This window comes from Emydura macquarii, unplaced genomic scaffold (assembly GCF_026122565.2).
Source record: "Emydura macquarii macquarii isolate MOO-44397 ecotype Brisbane River unplaced genomic scaffold, CSIRO-AGI_Emac_v2 contig_3345, whole genome shotgun sequence".
Taxonomy (NCBI): Eukaryota; Metazoa; Chordata; order Testudines; family Chelidae; genus Emydura; species Emydura macquarii.
In genome coordinates this window covers 2,531,878-2,549,274 of record NW_027133482.1, presented here as the reverse complement: position 1 = coordinate 2,549,274, position 17,397 = coordinate 2,531,878, and the positions used below count along the sequence as shown (strand labels likewise).

The 17,397-nt window shown below is 37.6% G+C and overlaps 1 protein-coding gene across 3 annotated transcripts in view; it reads left to right on the top strand.

The window, feature by feature from the left end:
- Positions 1–17,397, top strand: part of DNAAF9 (dynein axonemal assembly factor 9) — a 112,062-nt gene that overhangs the window by 74,233 nt on the left and 20,432 nt on the right. For 2 of the 3 annotated variants that reach the window (XM_067533659.1, XM_067533660.1), the window contains 7 exons: positions 2,378–2,463; positions 2,769–2,867; positions 3,150–3,267; positions 3,754–3,842; positions 4,020–4,178; positions 8,240–8,365; positions 10,484–10,521. In XM_067533659.1, coding sequence (XP_067389760.1) covers positions 2,378–2,463; positions 2,769–2,867; positions 3,150–3,267; positions 3,754–3,842; positions 4,020–4,178; positions 8,240–8,365; positions 10,484–10,521 — 715 coding nt within the window. Of the gene's footprint in view, positions 1–2,377; positions 2,464–2,768; positions 2,868–3,149; positions 3,268–3,753; positions 3,843–4,019; positions 4,179–8,239; positions 8,366–10,483; positions 10,522–11,931; positions 15,767–17,397 lie in introns of those variants that run through there. The other variant, XM_067533661.1, reaches the window with a different exon arrangement.

The following is a 17,397-nucleotide window of genomic DNA, read 5'->3' as shown; positions in this document are numbered from 1 at the left end:
TGGAGTGGCAAAGGTTTGTTGCAAGTATCTGGTTATATGCTTCTGGATCATGATCCTAGAAGGTCTTAGTAAATAAGATAAAAGTTTCACTAGTTTAGTTTGAGTACTGCCAAGTACCCCTTTAATTTATAGTCTCTCACTCACAAAGTAGATTGTCCTGGAAAGTATGGAGGAGGCTGTGTTTCATAGGGGACATTTTAAAAGCATTACATTTTTTGGTGCTGAGTTTGGCAGAACAATGTGAGGATTTTAAGAAGGCCATTAAAATCCTCCCGTAGGACACTAATGCTTCAGAAAACCAGTGTAATGTTTTGTCTTCAGTAATAATGTGATAGGTTTTAATTTTATTGTATTCATTAGGATATCAAAATAAAAAGCCTCAAGTGCTGCGATGCTGAATTGTTGTTGGAGATTGTCCTCATCTTTTTATGTCTCTGCAAATTACAGTGAAAAGTGTGACTGTAGGTGTTGCTTTTACTTACAAAGAGGACAGAAAGACCTTAAAATCGTCTGTAATGTCTGCTTCTGATTCCTCTAAACCTGACTTCTGGGCACATAATGCCATTGATGGTAACATGACTTAGATGAATAGAATTTAAGCCAGTCTCTCATAAAGTTAAATCAGCACCTCACTAAAAATCAAATCAGTGTTACAAAATACTTTGAAGGCAATTGTACGTAAATCAAAATAATTTGTTGTTTGCACCTTGATATTGAAGAGACTTGTGGGAAGTGTTGAAAAAAACTTTAGTTTCATGTTCCCTCTCGTGGTCTGCTATGATTTAAAGGTTGAAGTTATTACTCCTCTTTGAACCATCTTGTCCCTGTAACCGAACCAGTCCAATATGTTGGGTACCATATTGTAGTTACCACTGGAGACAGAGGAAATGTGGAGCTTCCTTCTTCTGTTTCAGTCATTTAATCTGATTCTTCTGTCATAACAGTGATATGTTTGTAGGATTTTCATTGATACAAAACAAATTTGGAGCTCTCCAACTGTTTGAATATTCCCTTCTGCTCACTGCAATTCAGTGGTTTCCATGCAGTATGCACTGATTCCTGTGTCTTTTATCAGTCCAGAAGACATTAATGTGGACTCTTTTTTGGTTTTTCATACCATAGTCCATTTCAGAGTTTCATCGTCCCTTCTAGTTTAAGGAAGCAGAAGAAGCCTATATTCACAAAGAGGTATCTGAGGGAATGTTATAGAAGTCGTATGTCTTCGCATCTCTTGAAATGCTGTAGAAGACTATAGGCTTCCCTCCTCTCCCGCCAGGGACTGAGTTCTTATAAAGAAGGCATTTGGCACTCAATAAATATTCTTTTCAAAGTTGTAGGACTTCCACATTCCTGAAGGAAGTGTGTGCATATCCAAGTCCAGCCTTGCTGCAAGAAATTGGATTGTAAATATTTAATGCTCCTTAGAAATGAAAGTAGATGTATGTCATGACTTGTATAATTGTATCGTGTTAATGGTGCCACCTTAGGTCAGAGACTGTTTCACACAGAAGTATGATAGAGCTATATCAATAGAACCATTTGTCAATTTGCTTGAGATATGCATTATTCATTGGCATAGATTAGCAGCATTGGGGTTGAAAGAGAGAGAGCAATTGATTACTGAAATGATCTTACTTCATTATGCCGGTACATCCCTTGATGTTTCTGGATTCTGTCGTGTGACTGGCTTAAAATTTTGAAATTGGGGGTTGCAAGTTACATTTATCCTAATTTCTCTTAATAATGTGGATCATTGAAGATATAACTCTCTCAGAACTTCAATTTCAGGTAAACTTTTCTGGTTTGTCCACTTTGTTCCACACAGTTTAGCATCCACAAGCACTGTCACAGCCCAGTTTGTTTGCCATTTGGTATACAGTTTGTCCTTTCTTTTTGTCTTGTCTCTGTCCCAGGGTAGTAGTAGTGAGATGCTTATTTGAAATCTCAACTCTACGTCAGGAAGCTACCTGAAATCTATATCAATTAGCTTCCTGTAAATGCATCAGTACTGTTGAACATTTTATTTGGTAGTTCCCTGAATTTTTTATTTTGCCTACCATACATTGGGGCAATGTATGCCAATTTCTACCAAACGTGCATTCTGCCAAATGCAATTTCTGCCAAACATGTATGATTGTGCCTTCCCCTACCACTTTGCTTTCTCAGTTATGGGATGGCTTGAGGTGGTGGTTTAGTGAGAGGCTTTTCTGTTTTAAAGAAAAGAAACATTGAGTTGTCATTGTAGATAAGAGACTTAATTTAATGTATTTAAGAAAAATACTCTTAAAAGACCCTTAGATTGTTAATCAACTAACATTTCAAATGTGTAAAAACTAAATTAACTCAATGTTGTGAGGCTTATTTTTTTGTGTTTCAGGTTTTCTCCTCATGGCAACAGACTAACTCAGGAATATCTTTAAAGGTGGCCCAGGCAGATTTCCTATCTGTAGAACAAAAGAGATTGTAAGTTGATGATGTTCATCTTTGTGCATTCAGATATAATTATATGTATAGTGTAGTGTTTTCCATTTAACACTCAGCCAAGCTAATGTGACCTCTCAAGCACTGTAGAATGTTTTACAGCTAATTCACTTGAAGCACCAGAATGATGATGAAATGTTAGATGTATTTTAGAGATGGTATAAAATTGTTTTTGTAACTTTGCATTAATTTTTTTATCAGAATATACTACCTGTATGTGTGGATTAAAAATAGAGGAAATTCTCAGGGTTTGTTTTGAACTAAACAAATTAGTGTGCTTATTTTAGACACTCCAATATGCAGAAGCTATTTAATGCCTTGTCCTATCCTGCTGGGGAAAGATGGAGTCAACTAAAGATATCCGCTAGCCTTCCAGAACTAGAGAGGTGAGCAGTTGAGCTTTTTGTAATTTCAAAAGATCACATGCATCCTAGAATTATTACAAAGATGTCGTATTTTAAGATCTATTGTTTCTCTAACCTCTTCTTACTTAAATCTTATAGTGAGATGTAAATATTAATACACAGTATGAATATTTTTCCCTCTCTGGGAGGTCTCTATTAAGCTTCCAGTAATATGTTTTATTGTAGTCAAGGTACAGCTATTCATGGGGGAGAAGGGGAAATCCATGTTTTGATTAGAAGATAATAAAACTTCACTTTTAAAAGGTTTCTGCAGCACTTTGCGGTCAGCAGCATAAGTCATGAGCCAGTAATGAGAGCACATCTTCCTATTGTGTTACAACAATCGGAACTCCTTCCTGTTAGCAAAGCAGAAAATGATAAGGTAAGATAGCGAAAAAACCCTCAAAACAACTTTTAAAAAATGGATAGGAAGAAAGCTTATAAAATATTGTGCTTTCACCTTCAGTTCTCTTGTATGTAAAATTTAAACAAGTCTTTCACTTTGCAAATCTATTTTGCACCGCTTTTATTCAGTTAGCATTGTGTTACATGAAGCTGTTCGAAAGATTGGTTGTCCAGTCACATTATATTAATTGTAAAATATAAAAGACGTGTCCATGATGTATCTAAATAAATAACTACATAACCAATGCTATATTTATAGTCGTTATGCTCCCTTCTCTTTCTTAGTCTTCCTGCTCTTTTTTGCTCTCAGTAGTATTGTATTATTTTTTATTTAGGATTAAAGTTTCCAGGAGCAGGGAACTTGTCTTATCTGTTCATGAGGCCTCTAGCACACTTTTGGGCACTTGAGGAAAAATAATAATTACAGTAATAGTAATGAACATAACTTTTCTTTTTACTTTAGGTGGTTATCACTATTATAACAGGGCTTCCAGGCTGTCACTCCAGTGATCTGTGTGCATTTCTGGTCACTTTTAACAAGGAATATGCAAGGTTAGTATAGTTTTTGGTTCTACTTTCTACAGCAATCATCACACAAAAAAAATTGGTTCATTTTCCATTCTTGTGCTGAACAGTTTCTGTGATATTCAGGAAGGATGTTGAGTGATTCGGTTAATATGGTGTAAAGTTAAAACAGAATTGAAATCTCACTCAATTTGATTATTTTAGGTGGGTTGTTTATCGGCAAACTATGGACAGCCCTGAGTGTTTCAGTGCAGGCCACTTCCAGCGTTACCTTTCAAGCGTTCTTGAGTCCCAGCAGAACCGTAGCGCTCGTCAGTCCAGTTACACTAGAAAGAAAATGAGGCTGTTGGTGGTTTTACAAGGGTAAGTGGTTCAAATGTTAATCAAGCAGTTTCTACAATAGATTTTTCTCTCCTATTCTGATTTATAAGTATTTCAAGGATTGCCATCACTGTTTGTTTAATAGTTGAGCTAAATACAAGAAGATTAATCTACAAGATAGTACACAGCACTCAGTTCTGCTCTTCATATCTCCTAGGTGAAGCTATTTTGTAACTTCTTGTAATTCCTGCCTTTCTTCATTGGAAGAAGGTATTCGTAAAATGAGGAGTCTTAGTTCATGAAAACTGTCAGGCTTGGCTTTGGTCTTCCCCTTCTGGGAACCTGTTGAAGAGTCTGGGCCCCTTAGCAGAGAATACCTACTTCTGGCTCTCACAGATTTCATCCTGAATACTACAAATAGTGTCTTTTCTAGTGCAGCACAGCCTTTTTTAATAGGTCATGATGGTGAGGCATTCGTTCTCCAGAAACTGATAAGAATGCATTTTGTTGGTATGCCACATCTTCCCCTTAATCCTGCTTCACATATGGTAGCCAACTAAAGGTACTGCTCTCAATTTTGAAAGCCCTTGATTTTTTTGGAACCTGCAGTTAATCTCATGAACTGCTTTGAGAACTGCAGATAAAAGCTACTACACCAGTTATAGCATTGTTTAATTTCTGGAGAGTGAGCTTTCTGTTGTACTTACTATATGCATGTAAGTGCCACAAAATACTTATTTCTCTGTTTTTCCCAATAGACATCATTTATTGTAGAGAAGAGAACAATAAGGTATAGTGAAAATGTTCAATAGCTTGCTGCATCATGCAGAAAAACATGTTAGCTGAGTTCACACCCTACTTTTTGCATTTAATTTTATATTTGAAAGGTTAAGTTACTGACTATGTTTTGAAAAATATCAATAGGGTGGAGTACCAGGCCATTCCTCTCCAAGGGAAAATCTATTGTGTTGAAAATTACTGAAATATCCTTAAGTTTTTGCTAGACTTCAATTTTGAGTGTCTTGACAATGTTATTTAATTTCAGGAAGTAAGAATTGATGTAATTTAATTCTTTGAATACCACAATTAGATTTTTCTTTGGAAAAGCATTGTAAAGGTATTCTGAACAAGCAGTGCAGAAGGATTTTTAATAAATAATTTCAGGGTTTTGTGATGTAAATGAGCCATTCATTATTCTTTTTTCTCAATCATAGAAGATTAGGGTTGGAAGTGACCTCAGGAAGTCATTTAGTCCAATCCCCTGCTCAAAGCAGGACCAACCCCAGATGAATCATCTCAACCAGGGCTTTGTCAAGCCGCACCTTAAAAACTTCTAAATGTAACCATAAAAGTTAATTTTGTATGAGTTAGTTTTTAAACACAAAAATAGATAAATTTGTTAACTACAAGAACTGTAGTTCTGCCCTTTGCATGTGTAGCAGTTGATATTACTATATATAAGTTTGTAACTTGTTATAGTACCTTAATACACCAAATGAGGCTAAGGGCTTTCTACACAAACATTTTGTTCTCTGCAAGCTGCTGTGTGAATCTACCCTCACTAGCCCGACACATGCTAACTGTCTATGGGTACCATGCTGAAGCACACAGACAGTTGATCAGTGTGCTTTAATCTACCCTGCTTTGAAACAGGAGTAGATTAAAGTATGTTAATGAATTGATAGCGCACATCAGCTGGGTCCACGTGGACAGTTAGTGCATGGCAGGCAAGCGTGGGGTGGATTCACACATCAGCTTGCAGCAAACTAAATGTTCACATAGACAAACCTGAATTGTATTTGCTGTGAGAACCATATCTTAGGATCTCACGTCTCTTGCATGTAAAAAATCTCAACCTGAAACTTAATTTTTGTAGATCAAGAAATAGGTAAGTTTACACACATTTGCTTTTTATGTAATTAGTTCTTATTCAGATAAATACACATCAACCTACAGCAGTTTTTGCTGTTGAATGTTCTGAGATTCTCTGATCTATAGTGGATTGCACCCAGCTGAGCTTGTGAACTCTGAAATTCTGGTTTAAGACTGGTTGTGAAGCACAAAACCATATTAAATTAAAACTGCACAGGGAATTTTAAGTAGGCCTTGGTCAAATTCTATTTCAGATAAATGTGCTTACTTTTGTGCGGGAAAAGCTATTAGATCTATAATGAACATGATTGGATAAGACCTCTGTTTTATATATATCATTTGAAAGATGACAGCTTCAACAGCACACATTAGCAACATGATGGGAGGAGGTCAATCTGAATCAGAAAGAAGGGTGCTGTTTTGTTTTATCACTGGTAGCGCACTTGGCAGCGCATTCAGGTACTTGCTCCCTGCCTAATTAAGTCTTATCTCTGCCAGGAGTGTAATAGTTTCAGTTAGTGAAACACATAGATTGTCTTCACTGATACATATTCTAATCGTTTAAAGAAATGTGTACTTCATTTGGATTTAGTATCTATTTTTACTCAGCGTTCCCATCAGATAACGTAAATGTATAATTAAACAAACAATTTTTTCCATCGTGGTTTAGAAATAAATATTCGTTTCTAAATCAGATAGTACAGTTGTGGGTACCATTATAGGAGTCTAAATAGGTCATAGCATTTTGACTTTTGGAGTGTACAGTATTGGAAAAAGATACTGTCAGGTAAACTCTCATGCACACTGGTCACAACTAAACTCTTAACTGCTTTGTTTTGTCCAGTTTCCATTATTACTGGGAATGTAAGAATAGAGTTCATCATAAAGATTCTCATGCTGATTGTTTTTTAGTTTAAGAAAACTAATTATTTCTTAACATATGCCTATAGAGTGCCCTGGTAATCTTGATTGTCAGAGTCTTAACTGTTATGAATATATTTTACACTATTTTCACTGTTCACGGTTTGCTTTTCAACGTGGACAGTAAAAATAGATTACTTAGATGAACTTTTGCTTCAGACCATAAGTAAAATCTCTGGGTTTAGATCAGGAGTTCTCAAATTGGGAGTCGGGACCCCTCAAGGGGTCACGAGGTTATTATGAGGGGGTCATGAGCTGTCAGCCCCTGCACATGCCGTGGCTGTTAGCCCCGTGCATGGCTGAAAGCCAGAGCCCTTCCGAGCTGATGGCCAGATACTCTGAAGGCAGCACCATGCACAGCAGCAGCGCAGAAGTAAGGGTGCCAGGGCATGGTGGGGGGAGGAAGAGATTGGCATGGCATGGGGGGGGAGGGGGCATCACTTTTGGGGGGGGTTGTTAAGCCTGAAATATTTTCAAAGGGGGTCCCAGGAGAAAGAGTTTGAGAACCCCTGGTTTAGATTTAAATTTCTAAAACCACATATCAACAAAAGTCTGAAGCTGAGTCTATGCTAGAGATTCTCAGAAGTTTGTAGAGTGGGCTGAGAGATCTTAGACTTCCCGCATTTGTTGGGAGCTGAACTCTGGGTATCGATTGCTACAGACAAGCCCAAATATTAATATAATTTGAGGATTTTTTAATGCCAGTACAATAAAGGATAAGACATAATTAGTTTAAAAGTAAAAACTTAATCATAAACTCAGTGTAGTCAATTTCATTTTTTTTGTTCTCATTGCCATTAGTACAGTATGGCAATGTTTGAGTTACAAACACAGCAGAAGAATATTTCAATTTAAGTTTAATATGTTTAAGGTAGAATTCTTCTTAAAGAACATGTCATAGAAAAATGCTTGTTATGCAGTTCAGTATACAGAAAATTTAGGAATTCAGACATTTACTTACATAAAGAAAACAGAAGAGGCATCAGAAATTACTAACAGTTATTGCACAATACACTGTTGTGAACTGAACACTGAATAAGTGTAAACTTCTGCTTTCCAGAGGCACAGAAACAACAAGGTAGGAAGAAATTTACGTTATGCCTTCCGCAAGTGATGTAGCATGTGCATGTTAACTGAAGACTTAAATCAAATTTATGATAACCCTTTAAGTCCAAATTGTAGGTTTTGTAGAGAAAAGTACAAAATCCAAGACAAATAGAAATGTTCTCAGAACTCTAGTAATTACTTCTTCTGAGTAGTTGTTGACATGGTTCTTGTATTTCTGTTTCTTTTCTTTCTTCTCTTTGCAGATATACAGATGTTATTGATGTTGTACAGGCACTGCAGACTCACCCTGACCCTGATGTGAAGTCCTCTTTCATCATTGGAACAATTTCTACTTGTATAGAACCACTTAGCTGCTATATGGAACATAGGTACATTTAAAATCTGAATTATTTATGTATTGTTCGTGTATATAGAGTTTGTGGTGTGTTCATCATCTTGTGAGAATTATGTGACTGTACATGCTGTGTTGCCTGTGCACAGCTGAGCTGGCTAATGTGTTGTTGTTTCACTAAATGTTCACATCTCTGAGTTTATATAATTTTAACAGAGCTTTTAAATGCAGTGTGACTTATACATTTATTGTGGGATTGTCATCCACTGGAAAAGCAAAATTTTGTTCTGAAAAGGTTTAAATTGGAAAAAGAAATTAATGCATCCAAGCAACTAATACTTTAAATAGCAAAATACACTTCATAAACTTTTCCAATATGCCCAACCCAAACTATAGAGATGACAAAATCTTGATACTTTGTTAAAATGTTTTTCAAGGGATGAGGAACAGAGCTGATTTTAAGACTTTATGGGCCTAGTTATAAACACTGCACATCATCTTTATAGCTATTTATGATCTCAGTAAGCAGATTGGTGGACTCAAATGCATGAATTCTATCCCTTTCAGTAAATACCAAGTGTGTCTTCTATAATCTTTCAATTTGACGTAGGTAATATTAATCACAAATAAAGGTTATTTATTACTATAACTATTTCATTAGGAGTATGATGAAAGAATTGTGGGTTATCTCCTGAAGTGAAGTAGCTGTTGATGGCAAAGACGTAGCCCTTGTAGTGTCTATTTCGGTCTCACTTTGAAGCTTCTTCCTGTAAGAGCTTGCAAAAGTACAGAATCTGGCAGCCTAAAATGTCTTTGTGCTACCATCAGTCTTTCCGAGTTTGGAAGCTTTGAGGATTCCAGAACGGTAGATTGTGTCTTGCTGATTTGAACCTTCTGTATTTACAAAAAAAAAAAAAAAAAAAATCTCTTGCCCTCCAAAATGTAATTACTGTAGGTATCCAAACGAATTCAATTAATTCAGGCTCTAGGGCCAAGTCATCTGCAGTGCCTCATAATGGGGTCTTTCTTTTGTTCCAGAGTATCCTTTACTTTATCCCCTTTACTGGAGCTCATTACAGGTCTGATAAAGTTGATAAATGGTGTCATTGCTGTGGTTGTTGATATAATGCCAGAAGTTCATATGGTACTGTGCAAAGGGTGAAATGCACCAAATATGAACTGTGTCATAAAAAGTTTGTTTTCTAAAGGCACAACCCAGAATTACAACAATAGAACTCATGTTTAACACTGTACCTTTTCAGAGTAAATACCAATCTTTTATTAATTAACTCAGTATAATACCAGACAGACCACACGAAGTAGAAAGTAGTACCTGAAGGGAGAAAGCTTCATAAAACACACTAGTTTTCCAAATGTGTTTTAGTTGACAGGGAGAGCACATAGTAAATGTTACTTGGAAGGTTATTCCAGGTTATGAGTTAGCATAAAAGACAGCTTGACGATGGGACATGGCAGTGATGCCATGTTAAGTCTAATAGTTGACAATGTTCAGATGATTGGGAATCTTCAAATTTGACACAAGGATTATGATTGTGTTAGGGCTCGATTTAGATTATTGATTGGATGTCAGGTAACCAGGCTCACTCAATTTATTAATGAAAGATTGCCAATGATTGCTGTTCCCTATAGAAAAGGTTAATACTTCATTCAATCCTGGGAGCAGGTTTTCAGCTTACACTTGCTGTTCCAAAGTGATGACATAAACTACCTGCTTTTATATGCTAGTTATTTACTACAAATGGAAAGTCCCTAATTATTACTAATCTTCCTTGTTTGACCTTGTTTCTTCCTCCTGTTTTTCAGGGTATAGACACCTACCCCATTTACTTCTAACACCTTCTCTAGTTGAAGACACCTGTATTGATTATCTCAATTATTCTAGCACATTGTTTGTATCTAGCATCACTTCTGAAAGGTTCTGCATACAAAACAAGTTACATGCAGTTCACTTGCTAATAAGCTTCCACAGTGCTGCTTCTCATGAGTGAAAAGCAGGCCGGGAATTTGATTCATAGTATAAATGCAAAGAATGGAAAGCCTTCTAGAAATATATAGGATTGGCTAACTATTGGTAGAGAGCATCTGTTTGTAACATGTGAATTTTAACATTAAGAATTCTTCTTTTGTTTCCTAGATTCCTTTTCCCTAAATTCCTGGACCAGTGCTCACAAGGTAAATAAACTTTCTTGTTTCTTTGGAAAATGATGCAGAACAAAGCCTCTCAATACCTGGCTTTAAACATTGCCTAGACCAGTGATTACTGACTTCTTTAGCCTGAGGGCCAAGCATATATTTTGCAAAACAGTCAAGGGGCCAAAATCAATACTTTTGAGGTACAATACATGCTTTGTCCTGTGTAGCTGCCTTTCTCCCCATAACATCCAGCTTGGGAGGGAGGAATGGCTGGAGCATAATGCATTTCAGCTACCCTCAGATGGAATATGGTCCTTGGGGAGGGCGGGTGGTGGGTGTTGTCATCTGGCACAGTGTAGAGCAGCCTCTTGGCTGCTGTAATGTGGGCTCTGACAAAGAATCAACAAGCCAGAACTAATTGTTAGTTTCTCCTTATATCCTCCTCTCCTGGACATCTGTGTAGCGAAGAGGAGCCATTCTTTTCTTGGTACCCCAAGGTTCAGGCAGAGCCAGTTATGCTCTCATAGCCCGGTGCTACTTAGAGCTGTTCTCTTTTTCTTCCTGTGTGATGCAGTAGGTGGGGAACAGTGGGCAAGCAGCTCAGTGCTTCTTGTGAGCTGTGCAGTAGAACATATCCTCCCACTTCTTCCTTCTTCCAACCCTCAGCACCGCCCACCTTCCTTCCTGTAGGAAACAGGACTGACTTAAATAATTAAGTTTGAAAAAGCAGATCGTGGCTCAGGGATCCATCTTTTTACTCAAGTACATATAATCGAGTACATATTTTCTTCCTAACATCTTTGAGAGTCACAGGTTATGCCCCGGTAACCTTTGACGTTACAGAAAAATGTCAGTTTTCAATCAATCCATGTCCTTGTGCATTGGATTAAAAAAAAAAAAAACCTGAGTATAAATGTGTACAATATAAACATTGCCTTAAGAAAGTCACCTGTGCATAAAAGTAAGTATTGAAAGTGCATTGGAAACTACAACAGTTACTACTTTTTCTTTCTATGAAAGAGCTCATGAAAGTAGATTTGTTGCCCTGTAGCTGTAGTTAAACAAGAAACACTCTGCTTTAATACTGTATTAATGTTTGGTTCTACTCTGAAAAGTGATTAATGGCACCACATTGAAAATATCTGTTTTCTGGCTGTATTCAGTCACATCTGCTTGCTTTTGAATCAAAAACATGTGTTTATGTCTTCTTTTTTTTTTTTTGCTGGTCACACTGGGAAGCCAGAACAGCTGTGGGTATGAGCTGGGCTCTGTCCCTTCTCATGCCTCATCAAGCAAGTTTATTTAAGTTCTAAATGGAAGACTAAGTTGAGTAACACCACCTGTGCAGTCCCATTGGTGATAACTGTTCAAAGTGTTCAGAACATTGGAGTTGCATAAATTGCTAAGTTCTTACACGTGAAAAGAGAGGGTTTTTTTTTTTTTCTCCAGCCTGCAAATTCAACCTGAGATCTGAAAGTCAGTCTGTTCTTACAGATCATCAATAGCAGAAAAGATTCTGCAGGCCATTTTCTGCCCTCAGTTACGTCTCTGCAATATCACTATATTAAACATCCTTCTCTCTGGCTTTAACACATGGAGTCTGCCCTGCTCAAAATTCATTTTCCTAGTCTGTTGCTTTGACCAGGTCACTTCTCTTTTTTGCATCCCTTCACTGGCTTCCTCTTCTCAATTGTATTGAACACAAGTTGTTTGTCTTCACTTTCCAGGCTTTTTACAGTCACATTTCTCCTATGCTGCCCTTCTTGCTTGAAGTGCTCTCTGTAAACATCGGCAAAGCTACTTCATTATCTACTTTCAGATCCCTCCCCAAAACTCTCCTTTGCCATAATGCCTACAAAAATTTGACAGTGGTTAGGCTGCTGGGGTGCTATGACCACAGCCTATCACAAATGTTGTCTCACTGTTCACTTGTACTCCTCAATCTGTGTCAATCTGTCGGCCTCTTGTATGTGATCTTAAGATCCTTGAGGCAGGGACTGTCCTTTTGTTGCATGTTTGTAGAGTTCCCTGTTCAGTGAGATTGTAATCTATGACTAGGGCTCCTAGATGCTACAGTAATACCAATAATAACGAGGGACAAAGTTATTCTTGCAACTGTCTTGGTTTACAGTTCTATTATGCCTGTGTGTCATAATCGAATATAGCATCCTTACCATGTATGTTAGCTCTGCAATGCTGAGAAATGGTAGTAAAAATATTACTTTAATAGCAAATGTAAACAGATGTGATTCGGAACAATCAAAGGAAGCAAATCTCAGTAAGAATGGGATGGTGACCAATGTGGAAGGTATTATAATGCCATTACATAAATCAGAGTTTTGTTTTTTATCTGGAAAACAATGTTCGGTGCTAGTCACCCCACCTCAAAAATATTTCAGAATTAAGGGAATTCAGAGACGAGCAACAAGAATTAGGGACGTGGGAAAAATCTGGTACAAAAGTGGAGCTATTGGGATTATGTAATTTAGAGATGAATAAAATGGGATATGATCAAAGTATATAAAATGATACTGAGAAGCTAGAGTGAGAACTCCTATTATCCCTATTTCATAACATAAGAACAAGGAGACATTTAATGAAAATAAGTGGAAAATGCAGAACTGATTTAAAAAAAAAATCCATACGGTAAATAATTAGACTGCAGAACTCATTGTCACAGGATGTTAAGACTACTAACTCAACAAGATTCAGAGAGGGATTGGATAGTACGGATGATGAGAATATCCAGAATTATAGTAGTAAGAATATTGAAAGTGGGGGGAGGAAATTGGAGAAATACAAAACTTCATGCTTCAAGCCATTCTATCAGGAGTTAGGAGGAGACTCTTCTGGTGGCTATTATCCCACATCTGCTTGCTACAGGGTTTCTTGCACCTTCCTCAGAAATATCTGCTTGAACCGTCATTGTCTAAGACAAGATACAGAACTAGATGGACCATGGATCTAATCCAATATGGCAAAGCCTATACTCTGAAGAAGTTACCATTTTCGGATTATTGCTCAAAGAAAGGCAGCACTTTTTAAAAATATGGAAATCTGAACATTAAATATAATCAGGCTAATTTTTGATTGAGGTATTGTTCTCTTCTCTTTAGGATTTTGTGTGCCTCTGATGTCCCACTTTGTGTTTTCCTTCTCTGTATTGGCCATATATGGCTAATCTTTCATGAAAGCTCCTATTGTAAGCACTGTAGGCTCATGTATTCACCTTTATTACTGAATGTGCAGTTCTTTTCCACAGTCTAATCTCTGTATTTAGTGGATATGTGTTGGTATTACAAAATCATACTATTTAACATGATTGACACTGTCTCTTTAGGAAACCACAGCAGTTGAGTAACAGGTCTGGTCAGAAGTGGATTGCTACAGCTGGGATGAGAAATTTATCCAGCACCTGTCAGCACTATATAGAGCTTTAAACAGTTCTATTTCTGTTCCTTCCTTGCTTAACTTTTAAATATTGCCCAAACATTCTGACATAAGAACAGCCTTACTAGGTGAGACCAATGGTCCATCTAGTCCTCTATCCTGTCTTCCAACAGTGGCCAATGCCAAGTGCTTCAGAGGGAATGAACAGAACAGGCAATCAAGTGATCCATCCCCTGTCATCAACTCCCAGCTTATGGCAGTCAGAAGCTAGGGGCTAACAGAACATAGGATTGCATCCCTGACTCCTTGGCTAGTAGCCATTGATGGACCTATCCTCCATGAATTTATCTAATTCTCTTTTGAACCCTGCTATAGTTTTGGCCTTCACATGGCTGCTATGTAGGTGATGTTGGCGAGAGGGCTTTTGTTTCTTTGACAGCTGATGTTCCAGGAAAGAGGATTACTGTGCTGGGATGGGTTCCATATATCAAATACTGGGAAGAGCATCTTTTGACATTGTCTGGCTAACCTGATGATGAGAGCTTTAAACTAAGTTCTATGGGGGATGATGACAAAAATCCGGCCAATGCACATCTAGCCTCAAGTAACGGGGACAAGGGGAAAGAGCTAACTTCTGGAGAAGGGTCTAGAAATCACAACTGCTTTAAAAAGGCAAAAAGAAAATCAACAGGACAATTTACGAAATATCTTCGATGCCTGTGTACAAATGGAAGGCGTATAGGGAAGAAGCAGGATGAACTGGAAGTCATGGTATATAAAGAAAATTATGACTTAATTAGCATCACAGAGACTTGGGACAACTCCATGATTAGAGTACTAGTATTGAGGGATATAGCTTGTTTCGAAGAGATAGATATAGGGGAGAAAGGAAGAGATGGTGTGCTGTAGGTCAAGAATGTATACATTTGCTCTGAGGTTGAAGGGGAATTGTACGGCAGACCTATTGAAAGTCTCTGGGTGAGAACAACAAGGGAAAAGAATGGTAGCGATGTCAAGGTGGGGCGTCTATTTTAGACAACCAAATCAGGAGGAGGAAGTGGTTGAGTCATTCTACAACCAGGTAATAAGATTAGCTAACATATATGAGCTAGTGTTAATGGGGGATATTAACTTCCCTGATACCTGTTGGAAAACTATTGCAGCAAAACATAATACATCCTGCAAATTCTTAGTGTGTGTATGGAACAGCTTTCTGATTCAGAAAGTTGAGGAAACCGCTAGTGGGTCATCCATTTTGGCCCTGGTTTTGATCAACAGGTGAATTAGTTGCGAACTTAAAGGTGGTTGGGAAATTGGGAGGACGTGATCAAGGACACTGGACTTCAGAAATGTGGATTTCAACTGACTGAGAAAAATAGTAGGCAAGGTCCCATGGAAAGACCAATTAGAAAGAAAAGGAGTCGAAGGGGGCTGGCAGTTCCTAAAAGATGTAGAGGCTCAACATCAAGCCATTCCGACACAGAGGAGAGATGAGAGTCACAAGAGGCCAGTGTGGCTGCACAAGGAGCTTTTTAGCGATCTAAAAACCAAAAGAGATACACAGAGAAAATGGAAAGAGTGGCGTGTCACCAAGGAAGTGTAAACATGGGAATAGTGTGAGCATGTAGGGGCAAAATCAGGAAAGCCAAGGCAAAGAATGGGTTACAGCTGGCTAGGAATGTTAGAGAGAACAGGAAGGGTTTATTCAAATATGTCAGACACAAAAGGAAGTTCAAGGACAGTGTGGGTCTGCTGCTCAAAGGAGAAAGTGAGCTGGTAATATAAGACAATAGAAAGGCAGCTTAATGCCTACTTTGCTTCAGTCGTCTTAAAAAAAAATGTGACTGGACGACTAGCAAAGTTACTATAGACAATAAAGGGGAAGGGATGCAGATGGGGATAAGTAAAGAGATTTCTGACCAATTTGAATGACACTGAGCAATGGATATATATAAAAGAATTAAAGAGAGGTGGATGGATGGCAGGAGAGGTTCCGGAGGACTGAAGAAGGGCTAATATAGTGCCCATCTATGAAAAGGGGAAAAGGGAGGAGCCGGGAAACTACAGGCCAGTCATCCTGACTTCGATACCTGGGAAGCTACTAGAGCAATGTATAAAATATTCAATTTGCAAATATCTGGAAGATAAAAGGGGTAAACACTAGCAGCCAGCATGGATTAACCAAGAACAAATCATGCCAAACTAGCTTGATTTTCTTCTTTCACAGGGTAACTAGTTTGGTGGATAGGGAGAAATGCAGTGGACATAATATACCTGAACTTCAGCAAGGTTTTGACATAGGCCCACATGACATAGTGATAAGTAAGCTGGAGAAATGTGGGCTCAACAGAACTATCATTAAGTGCCTATGTAATTGGTTAACCAACCACAAAGAGTAACTATTATTGATGTTAGATTGGAGGGAGTTCTCAAGTGGGGTTCCATAGGGATCTGTTCTGGGTCTGGTGGTGGTTAACTTCTTTATTAATTACCTGGATGTAGATAAAGAGAACATACTGCTCAAGTTTGCAGATGACACAAAGCTAGGAGTGGTTGCCAGTACTTTGGAGGATAGAGCTAATATTCAGAGGGATCTTGATAAATTGGAGAACTGGGCTATAAACAACAAAATTAAATTCAACAAAGACAAAAGTAAGGTGCTACACTTAGGGAAGAAAAACCAAATGCACACAAATAATTAAACAGTAAAAAGTCCCCCATTCTATCAGTTAGTTAGTTCCAAAACCACCTCTATTGACACCTCAGACGGACAGTTCTTCAAATTTATTACCTAAAAAGAATGGCTCAAGTATGGGAATTCTCCTCCCATCCTGTGCAGTGAAAACCAATTGAAAGATTTAATTTAGTTTCTCCGCAATGGCCCTATCTTCTCCGAGTGCTCCTTTAACGCCTCGATCATCCAGTGGCCTCACTGATCATTTGGCAGGCTTCCTGCTTCTTATGTACTTAAAAAAAAAAAAAAAAAAAAATGTTGGTTGGTTTTTGAGTTTTTTGCTAAATAAGCAAATGTGGGACTAGGGTGGGGGGGAGAGGTTGAAGAAGGAATATGAGAAGACTTCTTTTCTCATTTTCTTTATTAAAGCATAATGTATTTGCTTCCTATTTCTTGTTTAGCTGATACCATTTTAACATTGCCTTCTTGACTATTTCTTTTTAATTTTTTGTTTTTAATTCTTTCCTATTTTCTCATTCTTTTACATCCTTGACCTGATGGTAGTTTAGTCTGTAATGTAGGTTTGATATGCACACCTATTGTGCTGTGTCACTTACACACCAGTAAATTAAACATAACATTGATTTTTCAATCAAAATTATGAACTAGGAGTTTAAAGCAGCAGTTTGCAATTTATCCATTTGGTGGTGCCAATTAAACTTTAAAAAAAAAAAAAGAAAATATCCAACATGTGCCCATACAAACAAAGCTGTAGTTATTGATGGGCATACTCTTAACTTTCAGGTCATTTGTGTGTTCCTCATATTAACTTGCAAGTGTATCTCTGAATT